Source organism: Oncorhynchus mykiss, chromosome 30, assembly GCF_013265735.2.
Source record: "Oncorhynchus mykiss isolate Arlee chromosome 30, USDA_OmykA_1.1, whole genome shotgun sequence".
NCBI classification, from domain to species: domain Eukaryota; kingdom Metazoa; phylum Chordata; class Actinopteri; order Salmoniformes; family Salmonidae; genus Oncorhynchus; species Oncorhynchus mykiss.
In genome coordinates this window covers 23,622,674-23,640,019 of record NC_050570.1, presented here as the reverse complement: position 1 = coordinate 23,640,019, position 17,346 = coordinate 23,622,674, and the positions used below count along the sequence as shown (strand labels likewise).

General features: G+C 43.5%; 1 protein-coding gene across 1 annotated transcript; it reads left to right on the top strand.

The window, feature by feature from the left end:
- Positions 1 to 797: 797 nt before the first annotated feature.
- LOC110521581 (HAUS augmin-like complex subunit 5) lies at positions 798 to 17,313 on the top strand. The gene is made up of 19 exons (XM_021599222.2): positions 798 to 1,180; positions 1,455 to 1,517; positions 1,637 to 1,669; positions 3,827 to 3,851; positions 8,539 to 8,671; positions 9,103 to 9,262; positions 9,377 to 9,467; positions 9,564 to 9,655; positions 9,743 to 9,797; positions 11,188 to 11,315; positions 11,403 to 11,481; positions 11,605 to 11,753; positions 11,888 to 12,050; positions 12,179 to 12,259; positions 12,354 to 12,499; positions 14,801 to 14,897; positions 15,006 to 15,144; positions 15,321 to 15,453; positions 15,562 to 17,313. The coding sequence occupies exons 1-19, from the start codon at positions 1,083 to 1,085 to the stop codon at positions 15,662 to 15,664; spliced, it is 1,968 nt and encodes a 655-aa protein (XP_021454897.2). The 5' UTR covers positions 798 to 1,082; the 3' UTR covers positions 15,665 to 17,313.
- Positions 17,314 to 17,346: the final 33 nt, after the last annotated feature.

Genomic DNA, 17,346 nt, shown 5'->3' with positions numbered 1-17,346 from the left:
TTGTGAATGTTGACCTGTTTAAAAGTCTTACTCACGTCGGCTCTGGAGAGCGTGATCACACAGTCGTCCGGAACAGCTGATGCTCTCATGCATGTTTGTGTTTCTTGCTTCGAAGCTCGCCTTGGTAGGCTTGTGTCACTGGGCAGCTCTTGTCTGTGCTTCCCTTTGTCGTCTGTAATAATTTGCAACCCCTGCCACATCCGACAAGCTTCGGACCCGGTGTAGTATGATTCGATCTTAGTCCTTTATTGACACTTTGCTTGTTTGATGGTTTGTCGGAGGGCATAGCGGGATTTCTTATAAGCCGCTACGGAAAGCGGCAGCTCTACCCTTTAGCTCAGTGCGAATTATGCCTGTAATCCATGGCTTCTGGTTGAGGTATGTACGTACAGTCACTGTGGGGACGCCGTCCTCGATGCACTTATTGATAAAGCCAGTGACTGATGTGGTGTACTCCTCAATGCCATCGGAAGAATCCCAGAACATATTCCAGTCTGTGCTAGTAAAACAGTCCTGTAGTTTAGCATCTGCTTCATCTGACTACTTTTTTATAGACTGAGGCACTGGTGCTTCCTGCTTTAATAGTGTAGTGGGGTGGTGTTATTTTTATTTTTTAAAAAAAATTAGATTTGTTTTTGGGGGGTAATTGTTGTGTTAGATGGTAGGGTATTTGTTTATTTATTATTTTTTCAAGCAAAGTATAAGGGAGTTGTACTCCAGTCTAGTAGGTGGCGGTAATGCAACATATTGGATGCCAACCGCCGTTAAACCTCATCGAATAAGTCACCGGATATGGTGCAGAGCGAGCGGGAAGTTGAACCATTTGTAAATTACCGGCAGCAAAGACGAACTTTTCTTGTGATATTTTTGACAGTCATACACTTGAAAACAAAGTACTTAGCCTGCTTACTATTTATTACAGGCACCTGGCAAGCTAACATATGTACGTGATAGTATTCGTCTTTGGCGAGCTTTCTTGTAGATACGTGCAGCCAGAGACAGTTTATTTAGAATAAATAAATACGTTACCCTTCTAACGTCGTTAGCTAGATAACGCCTCGCTAGTTTCGACTAAGGTAAGGATGGGGGACAGGACCCTCCTGCGGGAACTAAAGCGGTGGGCGATTGAAGAATTTAATCTACCACCCCAAAGTCTCCCAAACGACAACTACTTTAAAACGTAGGTAACGACGTCATTCATCAATGTCCTATGCTGTACTACTTTTTGGCCTTGTTGAGCTATTCCTCGTTGATTTTTGTTGGTAACAATTCATATAGTTGTCTAGCCAATTAAGCTCAACGATTTACGATTGTTCTGTGTAATTGCGGCCTATTTGGGCGTTAGCTAGTTAGCTAGTTCACAGCTACAGTTTTCCATAGCGACCGTGGCAGACTAAGTTAACTAATATGGACCATCAGTGAGTTAACACAATATATGGTTTGTTTTGATTCAGGTTATGTGTTGGTCCAGGAGCCTCAATATGGAGATATGTCACACAACATATTTTCAATCAGAGGTGGGTATGCAGAAAGGTTTTTACAACATATTTGTGTATACTTCGTTGGTCAACGATGACTTTGTTTTGTATTAAGTTTGCTTTTCCAATATCTTGATGTAATTCCTTTCTCTTTGCAGGAATGTCAGGGTTATGCGTGGAAATCTTCAGTGGTATCCTTTGGTTTTGTTCTCTTGAGCTATGTACAACCGGTAATTTCATTGTCTTGGAGATGAAACCGACTTTATTGTCAGGGTAACTGCCTAATTTCTCTGATACCAATATGACACTCACAGGTTTTGTTCTATGGACATTGGTACAAGGGCAATTCCATCGAAAAGGACCCATGAGCTCCAACATGTGAAGTTCAAAGGAGCATATCAAATTGTGTGTCAAAGGAAAACCTAAAGTCTATATTTTTGGGCAACGGCGGCATAGGTACATTTTAAACTAATTTTACATCTTAAAAATTACACATAAGCAAAGACTATGATTTCTTGATAAACATGGAAAATGGGTCTTGCAAAACATCCACCAGAAATGGTTTCAAAAGTTATCAGAAATGCATAGAAACACAAGTAAAGACCACTGCCAGCTAATATCAACACTTATATTTAGTTTTGGAGAAATTGTTTACCTTTTTAAGTTGAAGAAATATTTCCTTGTGCGTTGTTATTCTGTCACCAAAAACCCACGCATCTAAGTAATTTTATAATTTCTCTCCCTTATGAGAAGTGAGGATAATGAAAGTTCACAGAAGTAACAAGTAATGATAGACCTTTCAATTAGTTAGTGATTTTGCTGATATTTCTTTGATTTATTCAGTGATTCAAATGTGTATTTCCTGGAATTACGCAAAAATCAGTAATGACACTGAATTGGCTACAATGGGGAAATCATACGTCAGAAACCACAGATGGGTCACCTGCCATTGTCCCATCTTACATGGGCATACTGTTATGTTCAGCTGATAACTTTTCTTTCTGTTGTCTGGCATTTAAACCAAGTCTGGACAGCCTTTCTCTCACTCTCCAGTTAATGTCACCTCTGCTAGCTCTTACTGACACATACCCGTGATAACCCCTCTCTTTCCATTTACTGTGACCAGCATCGTCACCCACTGAGCACTGACTGACACCGGACGTCCGTGGACGTTAAAATTTGGTCAGTCCACCCTGGCCTTGATGTTAACATCCAAAGACAGACGAACTGGACCAAATCTGAACCTATCATAGACTTATGTGTCACAAGTTTGGATTGCACAGTATAGTAGGTAGAGCACAGTAGAGTACAATACAGCAGAATACAGTATATTAAACTACTGAACTGTACTGCATGTACAGAATCCTAGTCTGCTGTGCTGTATTGTACTGTACTCTGTGCTCTGCTGTGCAGCACTGTCCATACTTGTGAAACATGAGAAATTACATTCATATCTAGAAATATGCATTTGTGTTGTACAGATCAGGGAGTCATTATGTAATTTCATAACTGTAATTCCGTTACCGGGTGTTAGATCCACTTAATTTACTGTAGTTTAACCAAAAGTTTAAAAATATATATTTAAAAAATTCCCCCAATCTCAAGGTACCATGTCATAGCTGACCCTCCCCAGAGTTTTTGGAAAACGTGGTCACATAAAAACCTGAGGAAGATTTTACCAAAATTCTAATAACAAATTTCACATCTTTACGGTTCAATCACAAAATAATTTTGGTAAATTTGTTCAGTAGAAATGGTTTAAAGCAGTCCTTGTGCATAGAGTTGTATGGTTTAACCATTCGAAATCAGGCCTCTCGAGTGGCGCAGTGGTCTAAGGCACTGCAGACCGGGTTCATTCCCAGGCTGTGTCACAACCGGCTGTAACCAGGCGGCGCACAATTGACCCAGCGCCATCTGGGTTAGGGGAGGGTTTGGCCGGTGAGGCTTGGCTCAGCGCGCTCTAGCAACTCCTTGTGTCGGGCCGGGCGCCTGCAGGCTTATTTCGGGTTGTCAGTTGAACTGTGTTTCCTCCAACACATTGGTGCGGCTGGCTTCCGTGTTAAGCTGGCAGGTGTTAAGGAGCATGGTTTGGCGGGTCATGTCTCGGAGGACGCATGACTCGACCGTAGCTTCTCCCGAGCCCTTTGGGGAGTTGCAGCGATGACACAAGATCGTAATTGGCTCTATGAAATTGGGGTTGAGAAAGGGGGAAAAATACAAACAAACAACTTTGAAATCAATGTTTTTTGGTTTGGCATACATTTTAAAATGAATAAAAATGAGTCGATGCGTAATTCCGTTACCATGGAATTGCCCACAAGCCTTTCCTTGACATTGTGATCTCTCAGGTACAAAGTTCTACAAGATAAGGAGGTACACCCAATATTTCGTAACAATTAGATAGATAATTTGATATATAGTGCATTCAGAAAGTATTCAGAACATTTGACTTTCTCCACATTTTGGTACATTACAGCCTTATTTTCTTCAAGCCACACACAATACCCCATAATGACAATACAAAAACTGAAATATCACATTTAGATAAGTATTCAAACCCTTTACTCAGTACTTTAAGCACCTTTGGCAGGGATTACAGCATCGAGTCTTAGGTAAGACGCTACAAGCTTGGCACACCTCTTTGGGGAGTTTCTTACATTCTTCTCTGCTGATCCTCTCAAGCTCTGTCAGGTTGGATGGGGAGTGTAGCTGCACAGATATTTTACGGTATCTCCAGAGATGTTCGATTGGGTTCAAGTCCGGGCTCTGGCTGGGTCAATCAAGGGCATTCAGAGGCTTGTCCCGAAGCCACTCCTGCATTGTCTTGGCTGTGTGCTTAGGGTCATTGTCCTGTTGGAAGGTGAACCATTGCCCCATTCTGAGCGCTCTGGAGCATGTTTTCATGAAGGATCTCTCTGTACTTTGCTCCGTTCATCTTTCCCTCGATCCTGACGAGTCTCTCAGTCCCGCTGCTGAAAAACATCCCCACTGCAAGATGCTGCCACCACCATACTTCACTGTAGGGATGGTGTCAGGTTTCTTCCAGATGTGACCCTTGTCATTCAGCCCAAAAAATTAAATCTTGGTTTCATCAGACCAGAGAATTTTGTTTCTCGTGGTTTGAGTCCTTTAGATGCCTTTTGGCAAACTCCCAAATCAAATCTAAGTTTATTTGTCACGTGCACTGAATACAACAGTAGCAAGGCTTTATACAGACACCGGTTAGTCAGGCTTATTGAGGTAGTATGTACATGTAGATATGGTTAAAGTGACTATGCATATATGATGAACAGAGTAGCAGTAGCGTAAAAAGAGGGGGTAGTGGGACACAATGCAGATAGCCCGGTTAGCCACTGTGCGGGAGCACTGGTTGGTCGGGCCAATTGAGGTAGTATGTACATGAATGTATAATTAAAGTGACTGCATATATGATGAACAGAGTAGCAGCAGTGTAAAAGAGGGGCTGAGGGGGTGCACACAATGCAAATAGTCCGGGTAACCATTTGGTTACCTGTTCAGGAGTCTAATGGCTTGTGGGTAAAAACTGTTGAGAAGCCTTTTTGACCTAGACTTGGCACTCCGGTACCACTTGCCATGCGGTAGTAGAGAGAACAGTCTATGACTGGGGCCTTCCTTTAGGGCCTTCCTCTGACACCACCTGGTGTAGAGGTCATGGATGGCAGGCAGCTTTGCCCCAGTGATGTACTGGGCCGTATGCACTACTTAGTGCCTTGTGGTCGGAGGCCGAGCAATTGCCGTACCAGGCAGTGATGCAACCGGTCAGGATGCTCTGGATGTTGCAGCTGTAGAACCTTTTGAGGATCTCAGGACCCGTTTCAAATCTTTTTAGTTTCCTGGGGAGGAATAGGCTTTGTTGTGCCCTCTTCACGGCTGTCTTAGTGTGTTTGGACCATTCTAGTTTGTTGTTGATGTGGACACCAAGGAACTTGAAGCTCTCAACCTTCTCCACTACAGCCCCGTTGACGAGAATGGGGGCGTGCTCTGTGCTCCTTTTCCTGTAGTCCACAATCATCTCTTTAGTCTTGGTTACGTTGAGGGATAGGTTGTTGTTCTTGCACCACCCGGCCAGGTCTCTGACCTCCTCCCTATAGGCTGTCTCTTCGTTGTCGGTGATCAGGCCTACCACTGTGTCGTCTGCAAACTTAATGATGGTGTTGGAGTTGTACCTGGCCATGCACTCGTGGGTGAACAGGGAGTACAGGAGGGGACTGAACACGCACCCTTGGGGAGCTCCAGTGTTGAGGATCAGCGTGGCAGATGTTGCTACCTACCCTCACCACCTGGGGGTGGCCCGTCAGGAAGCTCAGGTTCCAGTTGCAGAGGGAGGTGTTTAATCCCAGGTTCCTTAGCTTAGTGTTGAGTTTTGAGGGTACTATGGCGTTGAACGCTGAGCTGTAGTCAATGAATTTCATTCTCACATAGGTGTTCCTTTTGTCCAGTTGGGAAAGGACAGTGCAATAGAGATGGCATCATCTGTGGATCTGTTTGGGCGGTATGCGAATTGGAGTGGGTCTAGGGTTTCTGGGATAATGGTGTTGATGTGAGCCATTACCAGCCTTTCAAAGCACTTCATGGCTACGGATGTGAGTGCTACTGGTCTGTACTCAATTTGGCAGGTTGCCTTTGTGTTCTTGGGCACAGGGACTATGGTGGTCTGCTTGAAACATGTTGGTATTAGACTCAATCAGGGACATGTTGAAAATGTCAGTGAAGACACCTGCCAGTTGGTCAGCATATGCCCGGAGCACACGTCCTGGTAATCCGTCTGGCCCCACAGCTTTGTGTATGTTGACCTGTTTAATTAAAGGTCTTACTCACGTCGGCTACGGAGAGCTGATGCTCTCATGCATGCCTCAGTGTTGCTTGCCTCGAAGCGAGCATAGAAGTGATTTAGCTCGTCTGATAGGCCTGATAGGCTTGTGTCACTGGGCAGCTCGCGGCTGTGCTTCCCTTTGTATTTTTGAAAGCGGCATCTCTACCCTTTAGCTCAGTGCGAATGTTGCCTGTAATCTATGGCTTCTGGTTGGGGTATGTACGTACAGTCAATGTGGTGACGACGTACTCGATGCACTCATTGATAAAGCCAGTGATTGATGTGGTGTATTCCTCAATGCCATCGGAAGAATCCCGGAACATTTTCCAGTCTGTGATAGCAAAACAGTCCTGTAGTTTAGCATTTGCTTCATCTGACGGGTTTTTTATAGACCGAGGCACTGGTGCTTCCTGCTTTTATTTTTGCTTGTAAGCAGGAATCAGGAGGATAGAGTTGTGGTCGGATTTACGAAATGGAGGGCGAAGGAGAGCTTTGTACACGTCTCTGTGCAGGTGATCTAGAATTACAAGTGATCTAGAATTATTTTCCCTCTGGTTGCACATTTAACATGTTGATAGAGATTTGGTAGAACTGATTTAAGTTTCCCTGCATTAAAGTCTCCGGCCACTAGGAGCACCGCCTCTGGGTGAGTGGTTTCCTGTTTGCTTATTTCCTTATACAGCTGACTGAGTGCGGTCTTAGTGCCAGCATCTGTTTGTGGTGGTAAATAAGCAGCCACGAAAAGTATAGCTGAGAACTCTCTAGGCAAGTAGTGGCCTGCAATTTATCACAATATCCTCTACTTCAGTTGAGCAAAATCTAGAGACTTCCTTAGATTTCATGTACCAGCTGGTGTTTACAAATATGCACAGACCGCCCCCCCCTCGTCTTACAGGAAGGAGTATGCTGTTCTATCCTGCCGGTGCAGCGTGTATCCCACTAGCTGAATATCCATGTCGTCATTCAGCCACGATTCCGTGAAACATAGGATAATACAGTTTTTGATGTCCCGTTGGTAGGATATTCGTGATCGTACCTTGTCTAATTTATTGTCCAATGATTGCACGTTGGCGAGTAATATTGACGGTAACAGCAGCTTTCCTACTCGCCTTCTGCGGGTCCTGACGAGGCATCCGGCTCTTCGTCTTCTGTACCTGCGTCGCTTCCTCTTGTGAATAACTGGGTTGTCTGCCCTGCTGGGTGTTTGGAGAATATCGTGTGAGTCTTGCTTGTTGGTGAAAAAATCTTTGTCTAATCTGAGGTGAGTGATCGCTGTCCTGATATCCAGAAGCTCTTTTCTGCCGTAAGATACGGTTGCAGAAACATTATGTACAAAATGTACAAATAACGCAAAAAAAACAACATAACAGTACAATTGATTGGGCTCCCGTAAAACTGCTGCCACTTCTTCCGGCACAATTTTGGGCTGTCATGTGCCTTAGGAAGAAGGCATCTTTCTGGGCACTCTACCATAAAGGCCTGGTTGGTGGAGTGCTGCAGAGATGGTTGCTCTTCTGGAAGTTTCTCTAATCTCCACAGAGGAACTAAAGCTCTCTGAGTGACCATCAGTTTCTTGGTCACCTCCCTGACCAAGACCCTTCCCCCTGATTGCTCAGTTTGGCTGGGCGGGCAGCTCTAGGAAGACTCTTGGTGGTTCCAAACTTCGTCCATTTAAGAATGATGGAGACCCCTGTGTCCTTAGGGACTTTCAACGCTTCTGAATTTTTTGGGGTAGCCTTCCCCAGATGTGGGCCTCGACACAATCCTGTCTCGGCGCTCTACGGACAATTCCTTTGACCTCATGGCTTGATATTTGCTCTGACTTGTACTGTCAACTGTGGGACCTTATATAGATAGGTGTGTGTGCCTTTCCAAATCATATCCAATCAATTGAATTTACCACAGGTGGACTTCAATCAAGTTGTAGAAACATCTCAAGGATGATCAATGGAAACAGGATGCACCTGAGCCTCAGAAAATGGTCTGAATACTTATGTAAATAAGGTTTTAGGGTTGTTTTTTATACATCTGCAAAAATTTCTCAACTTGTTTTCATTTTGTCATATTTAATCAATTTTAGAGTAAGGCTGTAATGTAACTATGGAAAAAAGTCAAGGGGTCTGAATACTTTCCTAATGCACTGTAGGTACAGTATCACAATTTTTAGACTGTCAGTTAGCATTATGTGTGAACATTATTTGTATTACATTATGTATTTGTGTGTAGTTAAAAAAGGTAGCGGGGCAGAGTGATGCTGCTAAGCGGCTTGAGCTTCAGGAGCAGATAGAGGAGCTGAGAGCTGAACTCAACCACCTGGACTCTCAAATCAATGGGACTGAAGCACAGCTAGTTACTGAAGGTTAGCCTTTTAACAAATAGGCATACAGTGGGGTCTGAAATAGGCAAAAATGGCTGTAAAAAAAATGTATAATTAAAATACTGAGCTATGTTGAATGCTCTAAAAAATTGGGAAATTATATTACACAACTACAATTGCTCAGAGATTTTGTAACAAGTCATATTTTCTTTCTCTAAAAGGTAGGGGTCAAAATTGACACCCCTGTTTTCAATACCTTTCATAACCTCACCTTGTGAAGTTGACGTTACTGAGCCTATTTGAATTGTTTGTCACTTTTGATCATCTTTATCAAGGGTGTCAATACTTTTGGACCCCACTGTGTAATTTGGTTTTCCACATACTAAATTGTGCTAGGTTTGTATATGCTGATATGTTGATGCCCCCTTTTGCTGTGATATGTTGTGCTGTAACGTTTCTTTTGTATTGAGTAGAAGAGTCCATTAACTGGAGCTGGGGAATGGTGGAGGAGAACCAACGCAGGGAGCTGCTTTTACAGGCCTTTAAGCAGCGCTGCATGAATGAGCGCCACGTTCTCTCAGAGGATACCCGCAAGATCAGTGGACACTCCCAGGTTCTGGAGCAGCTGTCTAGGTGTGCTTGCTAGAGCCTCTGTTAACCCTTACCATTTCTTAACACACGTCTACATACATTCTAATGCCGCAAACCCAGCCCAAATCCATTCTTTGCTTTTGGTGTGTTTTGCAGGAAGGCAGAGCTGGAGGTGGTGTTTGGAAATGAAGCCTCCAATAGCAGTGGGGACTATCTAAACCCAACAGGAGCAGAGCCTCAGGTTCTGGTAAGTGATTTTACTTAATTTTTTATGTTGATGCTTTATAAGACATAATCTGTGATGGTTTTGTATTGGACTAATCTTCTTTCTCTTCCTCCTTAGCGTAATGTGAGAGAGCTGTGTGATGAAAGACTCCTCTTCTTCCAGTCTTTACAAGAGAGTGAGCTGAAAATGGCATCCTCCACTGCCACACAGTAAGAATTATCAGATGGTTTTATATAGGAACCAGAGTCATCCATGGCATTCTTCTATTGCTAAATCATCATTGACTCTGTCTTCAGCTTGTCTCGTGAACAGAGAACTGCAGTATTTCAGCATTGGTTAAGTGCTGTGGAGGTAAGTTGCAATGTTGTTTGCATCTAGTTAGTGCCTTCGGAAAGTTTTCAAACCCCTTGACTTTTTCCACATTTTGTTACGTTACAGCCTTATTCTAAAATTGATTCAATTGTTTTTTCCCCTCATCAATCGACACACAATACTCCATAATGACAAAGCGAAAACAGGTTTTTAGCAGAGATATCACATGTACATAAATATTTATACCCTTTACTCAGTTGTCTCGAAGCCACTCCTGCGTTGTCTTGGCTGTGTGCTTAGGGTTGTTGTCCTGTTGGAAGGTAAACCTTTTTTATTTTATTTTTATTTTACATTTATTTAACTAGGCTAGTCAGTTAAGAACAAATTCTTATTTTCAATGACGGCCTAGGAACAGTGGGTTAACTGCCAGTTCAGGGGCAGAACGACAGATTTGTACCTTGTTAGCTCCGGGGTTTGAACTTGCAACCTTCCGGTTACTAGTTCAACGCTTTAACCACTAGGCTACCCTGCCACACCTTAACCCTACCCTAACCCCACCGTAACCCCAGTCTGAGGTCCTAACCTGCTCCATAGCGCCTTTCATCTTTGCCTCAATCCTGACTTGTCTCCCAGTCCCTGCCGCTGAAAAACATCCCCACAGCATAATGCTGCCACCATTATGCTTCAACGTAAGGATGGTGCCAGGTTTCCTTCAGACGTGACACTTGGCATTCAGGCCAAAGAGTTCAATCTTGGTTTCATCAGACCAGAGTATCTTCTCCTGGTCTGGTGCATTTTGGCAAACTCAAAGCAGGCTGTTATGTGCCTTTTTTAATGAGTGGCTTCTGTCTGGCCACTCTACCATAAAGGCCTGGTTGGTGGAGTGCTGTAGAGATGATTGTCCTTCAGGAAGGTTCTCCCATCTCCACAGAGGAACTCTAGAGCTCTTATAGTGTCTCGGAGCTCTACGGACAATTGCTTTGACCTCACGGCTTGGGTTTTGCTCTGACATGCACTCTCAACTGGGACCTTATATAGACAGGAGTGCCTTTCCAAATCATGTCCAATCAACTAAATTTACCAAAGGTGGACTCCAATCAAGTTGTAGAACCATCTCAAAGATGATCAATGGAAACAGGATGCACCTGAGCTCAATTAAGAGTCTCATAGCAAAGGGTCTGAATACGTATGTAAGGTATTTCATTTTTTATATATATTTTCAAAAATGTGAACTATTTTCGCTTTGTCATTATGGGGTATTGTGTAAAAATTGATGTTTTATTTAATCCATTTTATAATAAGGCTTCAACGTAACAATGTGGAAAAAGTCATGGGGTCTAAATACTTTCCCGACGACAATGTACATAACGATCTGTTTCATATTTGCTTCAGTTGCGTGAGAATGGTATTATAATTTTTATCTCATCAGGACTTGTTGCGATGCTATCCTCCAAACCAAGTGCTGTCAGCCTTGCAGTACCTGGCCTTGGGACAGGAAATTACATTGCAGGAGAAGCTTGCCTCATTGGATGTGGCTCATGATGTTGCCGCATTACGGTAAATTGTTTTTTTTATATTAGATGTGGCTGGACAAAAATCTGCATGGATTGGAATTAAAGGTCAAATGTATCTGTTTTGTTTTAGGTTTCGCTACGAGAGTAATCACCTGTTGGACATATCGAAAGTAGAGGAAGAGCTACCACCCGTTAAGAGTCTTTTACAGGTGCTTTACACACATTTCAGTTTACACTAAAATAACAACATGGGGTAAAGACACTGCATAGGCTTGAACAGTACTGTAGTTCACTGTTGCTGTAGTTGATATCTGTGTCTGATCCTTTTGCAGTCAGCCTGGGAGGAGGTGGAACAGAGTCTGATGGAACTGGCTCAAACGCGTTCACAAATTCAACAGCTGAAGACCCAGCTTCATGCCCGAAAAAATGAGGCAGAGTTGGAGCTGCTTGGCGGGGAATCTCAAACCCAAGCCCTGGCGCAGTAAGTCTGCACTACAGATTGGCTTTTTCCACCATTTTTCTTTTGTCATTAATAAACTTGCTCAGCCTCTAATGAAGTCATGTCAATTCATAAAAATGCTCTGGTTTCTTTTCTCACGTTTCCCTCCTGCCCAGGTCAGTGTTTGAGCTGGAGATGCAGTGTGTGATGCAAGCAGCAGTGCGAGATGGTGTGCGAAACCAGTGTGTTGAAATGGAGCAACATGCCAGGGACAGACAGGAGGCTCTTCGCAACCTGCGGAGACAATGGCAGAGCATCACGGACTTCAGACAGCTTGTGGTGAGGAAATATACTGTTTTTTGCAGTCTGTATTTCTACCTTTTGTCTTCCACACACAACACCACAGCATTTTGCCACATGTTAACCTAAATAAGTGTGACACACTTTTGTCATGTTTTTCTTCATAGGACGTCAGGCAGGAACAGACAAGAGGTCTGATCAAGGGGAATTCAACAGCTAAGACTGAACTGACTCGCGTGCACAAGGAGGTAGGCCCTCTATATGCTTCTGTGTACTCTAATGCATACTGTGTAAACAGTGGCCATCTAACTCAACCTGTTCCTCTCTCTTGTCTGACCCCAGATTGGCCAGTTTGTCCAGGGAAAACTGACTCCCCAGTTTGGTGAAGTTCTTTCAGCAGCCAATAGGCTTCGCAACTCTGTGTCCCAGGAGGCCAGACAGTTTGGAAACGTGTCACTAGTAACACTTGATCGCAGGCTCATTGAAGGGTAAGAGCTTCCCGTTTGATGGGTGAATTGACATCTTCTGATCATAAGGCTGACTGGCTCTCGTTCAGGCAAATGAGAACTAAGTGCACTCAGGCTATCTGGAAGGCCAAAGATATTTTTTTTAAGGAGCAGTTCTCTCTGTGGGTCTAACCCCAAGAAGTTCTGGAAAATGGTTAAAGACCTGGAGAATAAACCCTCCTCCTCAGCTGCCCATGTCCCTTAAAGTTGATGATGTGGTTGTTACTGACAAGAAGCACATGGCTGAGCGCTTTAATCACCACTTAAATTAGTCAGGATTCCATTTTAACTCAGCCATGCCTCCTTGCCCGTCCAACATTTCCAGTGCAACTAGCCCCGATGCTCCTCCCTATTTTTTTTTCTCCTGCCCAGCTACAAAGTTTCTCCCTGCAGGGGGTCACTGAGTCTGAGGTGCTAAAGGAGATCCTTAAACTTGACCCCCCCAAAATCATCTGGGTCAGATAGTTTAGACCCTTTCTTCTTTAAGGTTGCTGCCCCTACAATCTCCAAGCCTATCTCTGACCTTTTTAACCTGTCCCTCTTCCCTGGGGAGGTTCCCATTGCTTGGAAGGCAGCCACTCTTAGTCATTTATTTAAAGAGGGAGATCAAGCTGATCCTAACTGTTATAGGCATATTTCTATTTTGCCCTGTTTATCAAAGTTTTGGAAAAACTTGTCAATAATCAACTGACTGGCTTTCTTTGTCTATAGTATTCTCTCTGGTATGCAATCTGGTTTCCGCTCAGATTATGGATGTGTCACTGCAACCTTAAAGGTCCTCAATGATGTCACCATTGCCCTTGATTCTATGCAATGTTGTGCTGATTTTTTTATTGACTTGGCCATAGCTTTTGATACAGTAGACCATTCCGTTATTGTGGGCTGGCTAAGGAATATTGGTGTCTCTGAGGGTTCTTTGGCCTGGTTTGCTAACTACCTCAGAGTGCAGTGTATAAAGTCAGAAAATGTGAGATGTCAGCCACTGCCTGTCAACAAGGATGTACCCCAAGGCTCCAACTTAGGCCCCACGCTCTTCTCAATTTACATCAACAACATAGCTCAAGCTCTCTCATCCATTTATATGCAGATGATAGTCTTATACTCAGCTGGCCCCTCCCCGACAAAGCTTTCTTAGTGTCCAACAAGCTTTCTCTGCCCTTAACCTTTGTTTTGGAGGTGTTCAGAACAGGGTTATGTGGTTTGGTAAGAAGAATGCCCCTCTCCCCACAGGTGTGTTTACTACCTCTTGAGGGTTTAGTGCTTGAGGTAGTCACCTCATATAAGTACTTGGGAGTATGGCTAGATGGTACACTGTCCTTCTCTCAACACATCAAAGCTGCAGGCTGAAGTTAAATCGACTTGGTTTCCTCTATCGTCATCGCTCCTCTTTCACCCCAGCTGCCAAACTAACCCTGATTCAGATGACCATCCTACCCATGCTAGATTATTGAGACGTAATTTATAGCTCGGCGGGTAAGGGTGCTCTCGTCCGGCTAGATGTTCTTAACCATTCGGCCATGAGATTTGCCACCAATGCCCTTATAAGACTCATCACTGCACTCTATACTCCTCTGTAAACTGGTCACCTCTGTATACCCTTCGCAAGACCCACTAGTTGATGCTTATTTATAAAACGCTCTTAGGCCTCACTCCCCCCTATCTGAGATATCTACTTCAGCCCTCATCCTCCACATGCAACACCCATTCTGCCAGTCACATTCTGTTAAAGGTCCCCAAGGCGCACACATCCCTGGGTCGCTCGTCTTTTCAGTTCGCTGTAGGTAGCGACTGGAACGAGCTGCAACAAACACTCAAACTGGACAGTTTTATCTCAATCTCTTAATTCAAATACTCAATCATGGACACTCTTACTGACAGTTGTGGCTGCTTTGTGTGATGTATTGTTGTCTACCTTCTTGCCCTTTGTCTGTGCCCAACAATGTTTGTACCCTGTTTTGTGCTACAACCATGTTGTGCTGCTGCCATGTTGTTGCTACCATGCTGTGTTGTCATTGTAGGTCTCTCTTTATGTAGAGTTGTGTTAACTCTTGTCGTGATGTGTGTTTATCCTATATTTGTATTTATTTTTAATCCCAGACCCCATCTCCGCAGGAGACCTTTTGTCTTTTGGTAGGCCGTCATTGTCAATAAAAATGTGTTCTTAACTGACTTGCCTATTTAATTAAAATAAAACATGTTTTTAGTAATTGGTCTGGCTGAGAAAAAATGCTCAGAGGGAGATTTTTCAGATGGTTAAGTTCTGTCATCTGCTATACATTTCAGCGAGCAGAGAATTCCAGCTGCGTGGTTATCTATCCATCGCTTGCATTCCTCGCCCTTCCACAATCTGTGTCAAAGCATGACTTTTCCAATGTACAGGGTGAGTCCTAACAGATTATTCCATGACCATTTATGTACCTAGAGGTTTGCTTTTTGCTCTTATCCTTATTTATATATTCTCTATTCTGTCTCTTTGTTTTTCTGCCAGGCCCCTGAGGAACTGTACTCGCAAGCTCTATCCCAGCATTTGGAGCTTCGCTTTCTGCATCGTTTGCTGCAATTTTACTCCTCCTCTTTAGCTAATGTAGAGAAGCAAGGAGCGCTGCTACCTGCACCTGACCAACAAGGTACAGGTCTTCTATAGAGTTCAAAGCTGCAAACTAACAAATGGGATAGCTAGATGCCATTCAATCAGACTCCAATCACACTATCACTGCTCTTTACCTGGTTAACCATTCAGTTTTACATGTCTGACTGATATCTTCGTCTCCCTTTAATCTCCCTTTTCTTTATTTCTTCTTAGCCCTCCTGCTACGTGTCCAGGAGGAAGACAAGGAGCTGCTTCAGTCTTTGTTACCCAGGGTTTGGGAGCTCAACCAGTGCTGCTCACAGGGCCTTTCTTACGGGAATCAGGTCAAGACTGCCATTTCCTATTGGTAAGTGTTCCCATCAACTCTCTCACATAGATCTCCCTTTTTATTAAACTTCAATATTATTCACCAGCTAGACGATTGACAATTCATTTATTTGTTCTGTCTGTGCAGGTGGGATCAGCCTGCTCAGTTTGCTCTGCCTGACATACGCAAGGGGGGACTGACTTTTCAGCAGTGGCTACAGAGGTGGAAATTTGCAGCCAAGGCTTCTTAATGAGTTCCATGGAAAATAGACAAGTGCATAGATGGACAACAATACTTGTCTAAAACTACAATTTTATTCCCACTAAGGTTAATTTACTATATTGTTAGTTTTTCACATCTCCTTTTTGCCATTCAATGTACACTACATTGCCAAAAGTATGTGGACACCCTTTCAAATTAGTGGATACGATTATTTCAGGCACACTCGTTGCTGACAGGTGTATGGAATCGAGCACACAGCCATGCAATTGCTATAGTCAAACATTGGCAGTAGAATGGCTCACACTGAAGAGCCCTGTGACTTTCCAAAAAGTGATTTTTTTTCTTCATATTTCTGCCTTGCTATAGCTGCCCCTGTCAACACAGTGCTGTTATTGTGAAATGGAAATGTCTAGGAGCAACAGCCCAACCGCAAAGTGGTAGGCAACACAGGCTCACAGAACAGGATTGGCGAGCGCTGAAGCGAGTAGCGCGTAGAAATCGTTTGCCCTAGGTTGCAACACTCACAACCGAGTTCCAAACTGCCTCTAGAAGCAACATTCAGCACATTACTGATCATCGGGAGCTTCATGAAATGGGTTTTCATGGCTGAGCAGCCGCACACAAGCCTAAGATCACCAAGCGCGTTGCCAAGCGTCGGCTGGAGTGGTGTAAAGCTCGCCACCATTGGACTCTGGAACATTGGAAACACGTTCTCTGGAGTGATGAGTCACACTTCACCATCTGGCAGTTCCAGTGAAGGGAAATCGTTACAGCAAACTATTCTGTGCTTCCAACTTTGTGGCAACAGTTTGGGGAAGCACTTTCCTGTTTCAGCATGACAATGCCCCCATGCACAAAGAGAGGTGCATACAGAAGTGGTTGGTTGAGATCGGTGTGGAAAAACTTGACTGGCCTGCACAGAGCCCTGACCTCAACTCCATCAAACACCTTTGGGATGAATTTGAACGCTGACTGCAAGCCAGGCCTAATTGGCCAAAATCAGTGCCCAACCTAACTAATGCTCTTGTGGCTGAATGGAAGTCCCCGCAGCAATGTTCCAACATCTACTGGAAAGCATTCCCAGAAGAGAGGAGGCTGTTAGAAAAAAGGGTGGGACTAACTCTATTAATGCCCATGATTTTGGAATGAGATGTTTAACGAGCAGGTGTCCACATACTTTTCGCTGTGCCGTGTATATCACAAGTAAATTGCTGGTGTCTTGATGCCATTAAATCAACTTTGCCTGCACTTTATCTTTTTCTTAAAGAGTTTGACGGTTAAACTCAATCACAAATGTAATCCTATTTGAACAAGACCGTTACGTTAGTTATCCATATCATCAATACATACACAAAAGTAAATAGAGGAGGTAGATTGTTGAAATAAATGAGCTTGTTATTCCATAAATAGGACCACTTTGTCCATGGTATGGTTTTTCTCAGTCTGGATGGTTGGAGTTGTATGAATACTTCTAAAATAAAATTGTATTCATCAGGTACACACAACAGGTATAGTTTGTGCAGCGACATGCTTGTGCTACCTCCCTTAAATTCACAGTGCAATAAAAAAATAACAAGTAATAGAAGTGTATGCATAGCTGATATGTACAGAATGTATAGAGTATGAATGTGCTATGCCAAGTATGACTGTATTTACAAATAAAGTATATAATACATATCCTGTGTGTATTGTAGTAGGCCACTAGCTATA

What these genes read in the sequence shown, in the direction of transcription:
- LOC110521581 (XM_021599222.2), top strand. Translation starts at nt 1,083, where the DNA reads ATGGGGGACAGGACCCTCCTGCGGGAACTAAAGCGGTGGGCGATTGAA. An exon ending in ATGCGTGGAAATCTTCAGTG is followed by an intron (nt 1,670 to 3,826) that starts GTATCCTTTGGT and finishes GTGATCTCTCAG; the next exon opens with GTACAAAGTTCTACAAGATA. An exon ending in TGACTTTTCCAATGTACAGG is followed by an intron (nt 14,898 to 15,005) that starts GTGAGTCCTAAC and finishes TTTTTCTGCCAG; the next exon opens with GCCCCTGAGGAACTGTACTC.